The sequence below is a fragment of the Ostrea edulis genome, chromosome 5, assembly GCF_947568905.1.
Source record: "Ostrea edulis chromosome 5, xbOstEdul1.1, whole genome shotgun sequence".
NCBI classification, from domain to species: domain Eukaryota; kingdom Metazoa; phylum Mollusca; class Bivalvia; order Ostreida; family Ostreidae; genus Ostrea; species Ostrea edulis.
The window spans coordinates 39,431,764-39,445,198 of NC_079168.1; the positions used below are offsets into that span (position 1 = coordinate 39,431,764).

Consider the following 13,435-nt stretch of genomic DNA (forward strand, 5'->3'; position numbering starts at 1 on the left):
GGAACTCTTTTGTATTCAAGACCACGAAAATCAATAATTTTGACGTCACACCGTCTATTCCGGTTTTGATGAGATCATCAAAGATGTGCATGTGGTAGATTTTACGAATACATTTTAAATAGGTGGATACCTTCCTGTCAAGCAGTTAATTACACTAATGCGAAGGGGATATGTGAAAACAGTCCCCCCCCCCCCCGAAATTCCTGACCCAACAAAGTTATTTGAAAAAGAAAATATTATGTAAACTGTGGATCATGATTATTTGCGTAATGACAAGTTGAGGTTTGAGCCATTTACATATATGAAGAAACGAATACCATCTGCCTGATCTGCGACTCGACTGAACCGTCTTCTTTTCTTAAATTCTTCTTGCGAAAGAGCGGGCTCAAATCTATACGGCTCCAAACTTAACTGTTCGTGACTTGTCATGTTTACAGTGCTGCTGATGAAATAAACCGGAACCGACGGTGTGACGTAATAATTTAAACTTCAATAACCGCTCTCTTAGCGGCGGGTAATTTGAAATATAAGGTAGATTAATATGATTTAATTGTTAAGCAAAGAGTTTTGTTAAAGACTGTCATTTACGATATCAGTAATACTTTACTCATAAAGGCAACAATGTGGTTAGGGTTGCCTTTCCCTTTAAAGAACCCTCACTACTGTGGCTCTGAGCGCTAAGCATAGGCCTAAATTTGTGGTACGTCATATACAACTGATGACGTCACATTATGAGTGACAAATCCTCAAAGGGACGAAAAACAAACAATCAAAGTCATGTGACCATGATGTAAATGTTGTAGATGAACAAGTGAAGATAACGAACAGCGATCAATCTCATAACTCCTATAACTCTCATAAATCATATAAAGAATACAAAATTAGGAGGATAGAAAACATGGACCTCTGGGCATACCAGAGGTACGACCAGGTGTCCAATAGGAGTAAACATCCCTTGCTGACCGTTTACACCCGCCATGAGCCCTATATCTTGATCAGGTACAGGGAGTAATGCGTAGTCAAAATTAGTATGATAGAACGGCCTGACAATTGGTATGAAACAGGTCAGATAGCATTTGACCCGATGACAATTTGTGTTGGAAAACTAGATCGTTATAAGTAATCAAAATATTGTGGATATTCCTTCTTTACTCATTACAAGCGAGATTTACGGTTGTTTTCAAGGATACCAGTACAACCGAAACTATTTGACACGGTAAGCGATGACAAGATCAAAGAACATTTTTCTCCTCGTTCACGTCGTTGCATTTATGAAGTAATACGTTCTATTGAAATAACATCCTAGGGTGTGATATACCATGTGATTTATTTTTCTTACAGTGTATATAGTTGTATTGAGTAACATTGTATCTAACCAGTTCTGATGCTTATTAGTGGTTGGTTGATTGTATATTTATTTAACGTCCCACTCGAGAATTTTTCACTCATATGAAGAAGTCACCATTGTCGGTTAAGGGCTGCAAAATTTAGACCTATGTTCGGCGCTTACGGCCTTTGAGCAGGGAGATATCTTTATCGTGCTACACCTGCTGTGACACGGGGCCTCTGTTTTTTGCGGTCTCATCCGAAGAATCACCCCCATTTAGTCGCCTCTTACGACTGGTTGATTGATTGACTGTATATTGTTTAATGTCCCTCACGAGAAGTTTTCACACATATGGAGAAGTCACCATTGCCGGTGAAGGACTGTAAAATTAGACTTACACTCGGCGCATACGGCTTATGGCCTTTGAGCAGGGAAGCATCTTTATCGTACCACACCTGCTGTGACACGGGATTATATTTTTGCGGTCTCATCCGAAGGACCGTCCCATTTAGTCGCCTCTTACGACTTATTAGTGAACGTAACAAAATATGCAATGCGAACAGGTGTATTTATTCGTTTAAACAATAGAACAGTGTCAAGTGCATCATCAGTCCCAAGTGTACAACGTACAGTTACCAATCGGTGCACTGCTTTTGAAACTCATCTGGAACTTAAACTGGATTCCAGGTGCGTAGGCGATCCAGGGATCTTTTCCATTGAACCGGTTCCTAGTTGTATATGCTAGACCATCCGGAGAGGAGTACATCGTCTTCGTGAACCAAGCCTACAGAATACCGGAAGTGTGCTGCTGTAGTTTATTAATAGGAGAAATTATTTACCAAATAAAAAAAATCAGTTTATTTTATGGAGTAAAATAAAACCCATTTTTGTGTTTCATCAAAGTAACCATCTTTTGTTTTCAAAGAAAAAAGTGACTTGACTTAGTTATGTAATGATATACATACACGTGCGACAATGGATAGTTCTTGATATACATGTAGTATGTAAAGAATAAAGGGGATCATTTATCATTCATATGACAATCGTTTTTTCACAGTACTTACAGAAAATGCTGATGTCTTCTGGTCCACGTCAACGGTGATGCAGTACTTCTTGATGTCCTTTTCAAATTCGAAATCACAGAAGGCGGTCATCGTATTGGTGATTCCATTTTTCCAAACGGCTTCATTCTTTATCGCAGAAGTCAATCCAGGTCCCTGTGCCCGAGGACAGTTTACTGGCGGTACAAATGTTGGAACTGTAGGAGGCGGTGATGTTGGAATTGGGTTAGGGTCTTTGATGTTGGAATTGCAAACTCCATTCGGCGGGGTACCATAAAAGTCTACGATGAATTGCACTGACACATTGAGAGGGTGGTATTCGTAATTGCTGCGCAGACGATAAAGACGCCCTTCATCTAAAACGTTGATAGTCTTCATGATCCACGACTGAAATTCATTTTGATATAATGATTCTTCAATAAAAATGGAACTCGGAAATGTTCATTATCTTGTGATCAATCATCCAAATTATTACTTTATTAAACACCATTCTCATTGTACGCACAAGTAATCCGAAAGTGGTATTAAAAAGATGCTGGGGTTCCTCGTTGGCAATATCTACGTAGTATTTGGTGAGCAGGTTTTCCAACAGTCTGTTGGAATCCCTATATGCACGAATTGTGCTCCTTTATTATCTTACTTGTTTTTGTATTTTCATACTATTCTTTATATTATGATTTCATTCAATATTATAAGAGCTTGCATTGTCATTTTGGCTTTTGACTGGTTTTGAAAAACTATACATTTTTTAGAATTTTGTCGAATCATTATAGATAGCCATGGAGATATTAGACTAGATTTTTACTATTGTCCTACCTGGAAGCCATATGTTGGTTTGTCAAAACTGACATTCATCCACCATTTTCCTGCTCGTTGCAGTTCCAGAATCTGGAAGTGACAGATCCCGCGCATGTGGCGTTGGACCTGACCTGGTTCTTTCCAGACCTCCTTCCGCTCAACGTCTACAGTGTAAGCCGAGCAGATGGCAAGCCAAGACAGAAACAGCCCTACTGTCTGACCACACCCAGAGTAGCCGCCCCTGGTTAAATAGTACACTGTTTATATTAAATCTTTAAAAATTAAACTTAGGTTTGACATTTTAACCAATTTTGGGTTAACTTTACACACGCACAACATGCATTAAAATGTTTTTGAAAAGGGATATAAGAGAAATCATACCTCATGACTTGTAATAATCCAGGCATTCGTTCTTACTTTACGAATCTCCATGACTTTCTTATATAGTCCTAAACGAATATCTAGGACATCAGATGGCGCATTGTAGTTGACGTCCAGTTCTCTCAGTAGTTAAAATATTATTTACGCTGAGTGGATTTGTGACATGGGTCAGAGAATTTTAATTCCTTCTGATAGGATCGGACACATTTTAAAATAACATGTGGGATGACATTTTACGTGAACTATAACTGATAAAATGAAAACAAAACATGGTCGATTGTGAATGGGTTCGCATGGCAAAGACGCTGAGGTGAAGGACGGAAATGTGAAAATGTTTCGTATCCACACGCTTAACGATATTTAGATTTTATGTATGTACTTACTCTCCACAATGCCCCAATTAATAAGATATACTTTCTATGCCAAGCTTTGGTTATGTTAGAGCCCTTTGTAACAAATTCAATTGTTTCCCCGTAACTGCAAATAATTAAAGGAATTAATGTTTGTTAACTCTGACATTTGATCTGCAAATACTAACTATGTTTATGAAATGATCCATGTATGCACGTATAGAGAGAGAGAGAGAGAGAGAGAGAGAGAGAGAGAGAGAGAGCTTGTAGGTATGTATTGGTGGTGCTTAATAAGAAAAACGTTTTTCGTGTCTTTTTAAAGTATCGTGTCTTGCTTGCTAGTATTCCGCCTCATTAACAAAACAAATAATTGGTTTGCCGAGAGCCTTTCTTTGATACAATAAAATTTCAACGAAGTCTTCATAAGAGATAAAAGATTGTGATACAGGATGTTAGAGGATGAAGGGTTACAAGTAGAAAAACCGCAAAACTTATGTGAAATTACACACAGTTAAAAAAATATCAGGATGTCTCTGAAAGGAATCGATATTAATGCAGATAAATGTAAATGTACTCTCTTATTTTCAAAAATTAATAAACATCCCAGTTTTTAGTCTGTTATCTTGAGAATGAAAACGGCAGCGGGAATTAAGAATAATATTTGCTTAAATTGATAGAGTACCAACCTTTTTGCCTCAATATGTACTGTATGTCAACGTAAGAAATGAAGTAGATTCATAGTTATTTTTAAAATATTTCAATGAGAGAGCAAACTGCAAGTTTTCAAGGCTCATAGTATCAGTGATTGATATGGTATGGATATAATTATCTTATCAGGTTTATTTAGATGGCGAGGTGTCATTTTCATATTAAAATAAGCTTTTTCCAGCTACTGAACCAAATACGAATAATCTTTAGAGCAGAGTGTAAAAAGTTACGTAGGTGGAAACTTAAAGAAAATATTAAATTCAGGGTAAAATACATGAAATGGAGTGAATTTCAAAAAATATTTTAATGTATAGATATAGATGTTCAAATAGATTGATGTATTTCCGTATGAATTTAACTAAGAAATGCAAAACATGTTTGTATTTTTAAGGGAAGGGGTATTTCAACAAAATGCAAAACATATTTTTGTATTTAAAGTAAAACTAAAGCTTTCGTCAATCAACATGATACCCAATTTTTATTCAATCTAATCATAAGTATTTCCCGCGTCATGGAATACTTTAGAGTTATTTACAAGGCCCGAAGTATCACGTGTTGCAAAGAATATAGACGTACTGTTCGTGTCGGACGAAAAATTGAAGGTCAGACAAAAAAAAATTAAACCCCGGACACTGGTCATATACCTACGTCATGCTCTTATTTTGCTGACCCAAACACATGGCTATTTAGGGTATAAATAGAAATACCGAGGGACTGTTCAACATTAATTACTGGAAATCGGAGTCTGGACGGACACACAATCACAATGAGGTGAGAAATGCTACGTGCACGTGCATTTTTTAAAATTGGTAGCTTATCTTATGTACAGTTTGAAATGTGTATTAATTATGCAAAAACGTGTACATTTACTCATGTAAATTGAAGTAAAATGAAAGTTAATGATAATGTTTTTGGGATGATAATGATAAAATGTTTGAGAGGTTAGAGCGTTCGCCCCGCATGCGGAAGGCCGGGGTTCGAATCCCGGCTGCGACAGACCTAAGTCGTTAAAACAGGTAGTGACAGTTCCATCGTCAAACGCTCGGCATCAGGTGTGAATGTCACGGGTCCTCGGAGATGACCTTAAAAACGGATGACCCGTGTCACAGTAGGTGTGGCACGCTAAAGAACCCTCACTGCTCAATGGCCATAAATGCCGAGCATAGGCCTAAATTTGAAGCCCTTCACCGGTCTTGGTGACGTCTCCATATGAGTGAAAAATTCTCGAGCGAGACGTTAAGCAAGATACAATCAATCAATCATTTTAGCTACACAGCTTATACAAATAAAGTGTAGATTCTATAACAAAAGTAAGCGCAACTGTAAAACGCGTACTCCTAAACATACAATTTTCTTTAATGGCTTCCTATATTTCTGTTACAGATACACCCTAGCAGTTCTAGTGACCCTCTGGTTGGTGGGTATTAATGCAGTTTATGAGGTACCCGTACAGAAGGGTAATATCTGGGGGAGGTGGAAAGAGCGTAAAATGAAAGGCTGGTGCGAATTTGAACTGAACGAATACAGAACTACAGGGGAAATCAAAATGGATCTCATCTTTGACAAGCCCACACGAAATCTCAAGGTAGATTGCCAAAGAAATGCTTAGATCTCCCAGGTCAACATATATGTATTAATGCAGTTCTTTCTAAGATATTCTTTAGTTTTAAAAATAAGAATTAAAAAATCGGGAAATTTTTATTTTTTCAATTTTTGAAGAAGAAAAAAACCTAAGCAAATGCAAAATAAACAAAAACAACAACAAACGAGTTAAACCTTGAACCAATTTTAACGAACGTATAGATAATTATGTTGTTCAATATCTGCAAGTGTAGCAATGGATGAAAATCAAGAAGAACTTTATCTTATATCGAATAAAATCAGATCAATAGGTATCATATCTTTGGTATATATGGTAAGCTTTTACACATCCTAAATTCATGTTTAAAATTAACCAAACGTTCGGGGGGGGGGGGGGGGGGGGGGGGGGGCAACGAACTGTGCAAAAGGCTTGGTACATGTAATGTGTTTAATTTTAACAAGTTTCATTGGGAAATATAGGATTCTTAATAATATCTTTTTTTTAAATCGATGAACAATTTTATCAAAATACCATTATCCTTTTTTGCACAGTATCGAATAATTTCATATCGAATTTACAATGCCTAAAATGTAACTTAATCCAATTATAATGTATTAAAGGTTCACTCGTTTTTCCTTTTGGAACTAGCAGAGACAAATTAAAAAAAAACAAAACCCAACACTTTGGGGAAAATTGAAATACAAACGAGCAAAATGCCCTTTAACTATGGAGGGATATCAGTGCCACAATTCTATTTTAATATTTTTATTTCTTATCTTAATTCTAACTTCTTGTTTTATACATTTTTATTTAAATATATTTATTCTTATTTTTATTCTTACATAGAATTTTCCCAATTCTATTTCAATATTTTGATTTTCATTTCTCGATTTTAATTTTATTTCCTGTTTTCTCAAAGTTTCATGTAGAAAGTTATAATTAGAATTTTAGAATACCAAAGTTCGAATATGAACTTTGGAAAATGGGGATAAGAAAGTAAGAATTAATCAATAGAAATAAGAAGTTAGAATTGGTTACCCGAATGAAAGTGCCTTTTAACATCTTATTGACTCGAAACAAAAGCGTAGTTATTTGATATCGTAACTGAAACGCAACACATGTACCAATTTTATAAATTGAAATTGTATTAGACCATACCTTAAAATCCAGACTGTTTTGAAACACATCCAGATTATGATTATAATTGCTCATACAAGAATTATTTTGAAGATATTGGTCTGCTGTCTAAAAATTGAGACAAATCATCATGCACTGATGATGAAAGAGATAAATTCTGATTTTTACATTTATTCTATCAACAGATATGGGTAATGGATATTAAGAAAACACTAAATGACGGACGGGCATATGAATTATCCAGCAAGTATCCATTTCAAAACATGCTGCTTAAAGTTGAATTCATATTATCATATACTGGTGGAAAAAAGAAGTACCCAAAGGGGAAATGCATCAGTAATATTACGCCACCATCTACAACGACTCTAAAACCCACTACACAAGCACCAGTGACGCAGTCAAGCAGTACAACACAACAGCCAACCACCATGACGACACAACAGCTTACCACAATGACGACAAAACAGCCAACCACCATGACGACACCCGCTTCATTATCTGACGTCATACCAATATTTGTTGAGTCGTACTGGAATACAGGGAATGGTTATAGACTGACAGGAGTCTGTAAATTCAGAAATAACCCGGTCCTGGATTCATATGTCGTCATGGTGGAATTCGACAAAGCGACTTCTGATATGACGGTAAAATGACTAGATTTCTCTGTACAAATACATGTATTAGGATTTGATATCAAGTTCTCGATGCTAACAGTATTTCTTAGTTAGAGTATAAAAACTTGAATATGAATGTACGCTTAAATAGAAATAACATATTTTAGAGATGGACAATGAATGTTGAGGACCAGCAGCCCAATGGATTATGGTATTCTTTGAGAAACAGACATCCCGAAAGAAACAATGACATCAATTTACGATTTCAAGTTAATTTTCAATCTCTTCCTGTACCATCTGGAATATGTACAATTGACAGAAATGGTCAAACCATCGCACCTAAACTTTCAACTACCGCACCAACAAAGCAACCTTCAACCAAAGCACCAACACAACCTTCTACAGGAACACCAACACAACAACCTTCAACCAAATCACCAACACAACAATCTTCAACCAAATCACCAACACAGCAACCTTCAACCAAAGCACCAACACAACCTTCTACAGCAGCATCAACACAGCAACCTTCAACCAAATCATCAACACAGCAATCTTCAACCAAAGCACCAATACAACCTTCGTCAGCAGTACCTACACAGCAACCTTCGACAACAGCACCAACACAGCAAACTTCGTCAGCAGTATCAACTCCGCAACCTTCAACCAAAGTACCAACTCAACCTTCGACAGCAGCACCAACACAATTGTCGACTTCTCAGGCACCAACAACAGATGCCCCCCTCAACACAGTACATGATTATGGGTTTATTCTCCATCAATCAATTTTATTCTATGAAGCTCAGCAAGCTGGCAACCTTACAAACAACAGGGTTTCCTGGAGAAAAAATGCTACTACATTAGATAGAGGGATTAATGGAGAAGATCTGACTGGAGGATGGTATGATGGTAAGATCAGTTGATCATTAAAATCTATAAAACAAATAACATGCAGTGCACATCATACTATTTATATTTTTGATCCATCTCTGTAGCTGGTGACATTGTGAACTTTAACCTCCCTATGGCCGGTTCCACCACAAATTTGGCCCTAGGTTTGTTGTACTGGAAGGACGCTTATGAGAAGCCCGGGGAATTGGATAATATGTATAACTCAATTAAATGGCCTTTAGACTACTTCCTGAAGTGTTGGAACACCAATAAGAAGATTTACTACGCACAGGTAAATGCTATTCAGAATCAGACATGCTTTTGCAAAATAAAACTTTAACATCAAAGTGGTAAAGAAATATTTGAATTGAAACAGGTAGGCAATGGTGACCAAGATCATTCCAAATGGCGACGGCCAGAGGACATAACCACCCCAAGGCCTGTCTATTACCTGGACAGCAATAAAAAAGGAAGTGACGTGGTAGGGGAGACTGTGGCCGCCATGGCTGCCGGAGCTATGGTCTTTAAAGATAAAGGTACACCGACAATTTAGATAGGAAAATTAAGATTTCATTTCTTTCTAAAGTGTTTATTGGTATAAAATTAGCAAATAATTTTTCTCTCGTTCAGATCCTACATATTCCCAAAGACTTCGTTCCAGGGCCGAGAGCTTGTACAGTTTTGCCAAAACGATTAAAGGTTTATACAACAGCGACATCAGTGACGCAGCTAGTTTTTACAAGTAAATTCTTTTTAAACAGGCAACACCTCCTCCCAAGTCACCCCCATAAAAGTGAAGCAAAGAAAGTTTGAAATTTAATGGGTTTTGAATAGTTTCTCAGATTTCGAAGTTTTTTTTCTTGTAGGTCGTCTCGGTATCAAGATGAATTGTGTTCCAGTGCGACACTTCTGTACATGTTGACAAACGATGCTACCTATCTATCAGAGGCTGAGTCCTTTTATAATGAATACGCTACTGATAACGCGCCTTGGGCTTTCGATTGGGACGATAAAACCGCTCTTTGCCAAGTAACTAAGTATTCATTTTAAAAGTATCTTAATATCAGCATTTATCTTACAAAAAATGTAGGTGATATGCATGAACACAAGTAATTTGTAATCACCAACAAAATATCTAGATTTACTCTTAATTAGCAAGAGAGCCTGTGATTTATCATGACTTTACATGACTCTATAGGTGTTATTGTACAACGCTACCCAGAAATCTGTGTACAAATCTAGAACGGAGAACTTTGTGACAGCATACATGCCGGGTGGTTCCCTCCCCTATACTAAGTGTGGACTGGCATTCCGATTAGAATGGGGTTCATTACGATACTCTGGTAAGAAAATTCTATACTTAAATGTAGATTTATGAGATTGATCACTGTTTAGTTTCGGCTTAAACAGTTTTATGAAATAATTTTCCTTGGCTATTTCATAAAACTGTTTAAGCCGAAACTAAAGTGTTAATATTTTTATTTCATGTTATTTAACATGTACATTTTACATAGAATGTCTCCTTTAATGTACAGGAATTCAGAGGCGCTTAAAACTTATAGACTGAACTATTTTAAATATGTTTGTATTTTTAAAAGTGCCTAACATTAACATTGTATAATGTTCTGACGTCACAATCATGACTGTATTATGTTTAACGTTGCCCACATAACGTCACGAGGATGACGTCATAATGGACCTTGTTTACATTGTTTAAAAATCTACTGACGAGCCCGCAAGACGAAAGCGCTATAGATAAAAGTTTGAGTACTGGATTTTATTTTTTGACTTTATATATACATACATACATACATACATACATACATACATACATACATACATACATACATACATACATACATATATATATATATATATATATTTGACTAGATCGTAAGAGTAAAAATAATTACCGGGATTACAGAGTTGTTTCTATATCGTATCTCCGAATTGTTATTAATGTTTAATTTTTGCACAGCTAATGCAGCGTTCATTTCCCTGCTGGCTGCACAGAATGGCATTGGTGACGCAGATTCTTACAAGACGTGGGCAATGTCACAAATTCACTATATGGTCGGCGATAACAACAAGAACTTTAGTTATTTAATTGGTTACGGATCTAATTTTCCTTTGAGGCCACATCATAGAGGAAGGTAATTGTAAAGAATAAAAAAAATAATAAAGTTAATTAACTCGTCTTTAAATATTTCTTATTTTCCAACTTTCCAATTTAACATTTTGAACAAGAAAAAAGTATCAACTATAAGTCCAGTCAAAAATCTTACAATTCTGTAACATAATACAATACTGTAATATAATACAATACTGTAACATAATACAATACTGTAACATAACACAATACTGTAACATAATACAATACTGTAACATAATACAATACTGTAACATGATACAATACTGTAACATAATCCTTATTATATTGTAACATAATCCTTACAATACTGTAACATAATCCTTACATTACTGTAACATAACCCTTACAGTACTGTAACACAATCCTTACATTACTGTAACATAACCCTTACAATACTGTAACATAACCCGTACAGTACTGTAATTATACATATTTTTCATAGTTCCTGTTCGCCTTCACCTGCGCCTTGTGACTGGAATACATCCAAAAGTAAAGACCCTAATTCCAACATCCTTTATGGCGCTTTGGTTGGTGGACCAGATCAAAATGATTTTTATGTTGATGAGAGAGACAACTTCAAAACAAATGAAGTGACGTGTGACTACAATGCCGGGTTTCAGTCCGCGGTAGCAGGTGAGGCTTGTCAGTTCAATGTATGTAGTGTTATAGAACGTTAGTAACTATAATGACACACTGAATGAATACATTGTTATTTTCTTTTATTTTCAGGATTACTCCATTTCGCTCTAAATGGCGATCTTCCAGCTGCTCCTGCACGGAAATGTAAAGAGGCTTAATAGCGTTTTTTGCATCTTACACCTTATATCTTATTGATAATAAATGCAGCAAATATGACATTTATACTTTCTCTTATTTTCATATTATTTGAAAATATTTACACGACGTCTCGGATATATTTTGGCCAAATACGTTTGAGGTTGTTTCTCCTTCACGGGAGTTGATAATTTCGTCAGGAACAAAGATAGGGGCTTGGCAGAAGATTTACTGAATCCAGTAATGTATCTATGTTTGTAAGGGTTTTTATTACGTTTTGGAATTCGGTAAACCCAGAAAACCTTTATACTATACAAATACTCTGACTTTGAACGAGACTGCTGAAATCCCTTTTACAATCGAATCAGTTAATATATATATATATATATATATATATATATATATATATATATATATATAGGTGATAATGGAATATTGCTACATAATTAAAGGAAGTTAGCGATGAAGAAGCTGAATTAACCCTTTTTGTCATAAAGTTGAATTGTTAGTTTATTGTTAACATCTTTGTTCAACAAAATATAAAATAAATACGAAGCAGATGTGGAAGATTTATTTCGAGTCATTGGGATAGATTGACATCTAAATAAATCTCAAAATTAAATGAATACAATTCTGTCTATGATTGTCTACAGATGTGGGATCAGATTTGTGTAAAACAAGACCGTTACATGGTAGACAATGATACCTAGAAAGCAAAACAAAAACTTTAAAATTACAAACTAAATAAAAGCCCCGTAATCAGCTGAGGATTTTTGTTCCCCCTTTCACTGCTGGTCAACTGAAATCATGATTCACTAAGTTTCACTTGAACACAACAAAGTCCTTGGTATTCCCCGGAAGTTTCTTTACGCGATGACATCGTCTCATGAGTCGTGAATTAATCTGTATTGGACAAGACTACTGTTTCGAATCAGACAGTTGTAATGGACTCGACGGTTCTGGGTTGAATTTCTAGTTCTCCTTCGACCAGATTCAATCTCTCAAATAGTTCTCCACTAAGCTCTGGACCAATTTTTTTTAAACGGGAAACGTTTCACATACGATTATCATCTACGGTTACCATCGATCCCTTCTTTGCAGTTACAGTCTCTGGATTTTCAAACATCGGCAGTAATTTTGCTTTGCATTGGTCATGTTTCATCAGGACTGAGTCCCCAACTTTAATATTTCTATAGTCGGCATTATTTCGTGTATCTGCAAAGCACTTCATTTTAGACTTTGCATCGCTGTCCTTAATCCGAGTTTTCTCATCCAGATGACGATCCACTATTCCAAAGGGTACTATATGTAACAGCATGACTCTTGCTTCTCTGTCTAACAAAGGCTTGTGTTGAGTTTGTCCAGTTGATACACGTGGCGTACAACGGTATTATCGACTGAGTTTAAACATTTCCTGTTTCCAGTTCAGTTGGTGTATGTTGCCTGAGCGTACTGATTTCATCAACTTATTGAAACATTCTGTGCATCGACAGGGGGCCATCCCAAGTACCACAAGTACTGATAACCTTATCTAATGCAGGTATAACAAGTTCAGCAACTACTGAACGCACTACTTCTACAACAGGATACTGGGTATACTCTTATATAATGATAAATAAGGATTCACCACTTGGTAAAGGTCCACAGAAATCTATGCTAA

General features: G+C 36.1%; 2 protein-coding genes across 2 annotated transcripts; one reads left to right on the top strand and one right to left on the bottom strand.

Moving 5' to 3' along the window:
* Positions 1 to 1,883: 1,883 nt before the first annotated feature.
* On the bottom strand, positions 1,884 to 3,602 carry LOC125650233 (uncharacterized). The gene is made up of 3 exons (XM_048878347.2): positions 3,205 to 3,602; positions 2,392 to 2,775; positions 1,884 to 2,111 (listed from the first exon to the last, which is right to left on the bottom strand). The coding sequence occupies exons 1-3, from the start codon at positions 3,298 to 3,300 to the stop codon at positions 1,935 to 1,937; spliced, it is 657 nt and encodes a 218-aa protein (XP_048734304.2). The 5' UTR covers positions 3,301 to 3,602; the 3' UTR covers positions 1,884 to 1,934.
* Positions 3,603 to 5,391: 1,789 nt separating this feature from the next.
* On the top strand, positions 5,392 to 11,862 carry LOC130054945 (endoglucanase A-like). The gene is made up of 12 exons (XM_056166064.1): positions 5,392 to 5,396; positions 6,009 to 6,210; positions 7,530 to 7,988; positions 8,126 to 8,867; positions 8,954 to 9,141; positions 9,226 to 9,385; positions 9,480 to 9,591; positions 9,716 to 9,878; positions 10,048 to 10,192; positions 10,828 to 11,002; positions 11,444 to 11,634; positions 11,731 to 11,862. Exons 1-12 carry the CDS (start codon positions 5,392 to 5,394, stop codon positions 11,796 to 11,798), a joined length of 2,610 nt encoding a protein of 869 aa, XP_056022039.1. The 3' UTR covers positions 11,799 to 11,862.
* Positions 11,863 to 13,435: the final 1,573 nt, after the last annotated feature.

Excerpts from the sequence above, each read along its gene's own strand:
- LOC125650233 (XM_048878347.2), bottom strand. The coding sequence starts at position 3,300 with ATGCGCGGGATCTGTCACTTCCAGATTCTGGAACTGCAACGAGCAGGA. Across the intron at positions 2,776-3,204 it reads AACCAACATATGGCTTCCAG|TCGTGGATCATGAAGACTAT; the intron begins GTAGGACAATAG and ends AATGAATTTCAG. Across the intron at positions 2,112-2,391 it reads AGAAGACATCAGCATTTTCT|GCTTGGTTCACGAAGACGAT; the intron begins GTAAGTACTGTG and ends GGTATTCTGTAG.
- LOC130054945 (XM_056166064.1), top strand. Across the intron at positions 9,592-9,715 it reads GACGCAGCTAGTTTTTACAA|GTCGTCTCGGTATCAAGATG; the intron begins GTAAATTCTTTT and ends TTTTTCTTGTAG. Across the intron at positions 11,003-11,443 it reads AGGCCACATCATAGAGGAAG|TTCCTGTTCGCCTTCACCTG; the intron begins GTAATTGTAAAG and ends TATTTTTCATAG.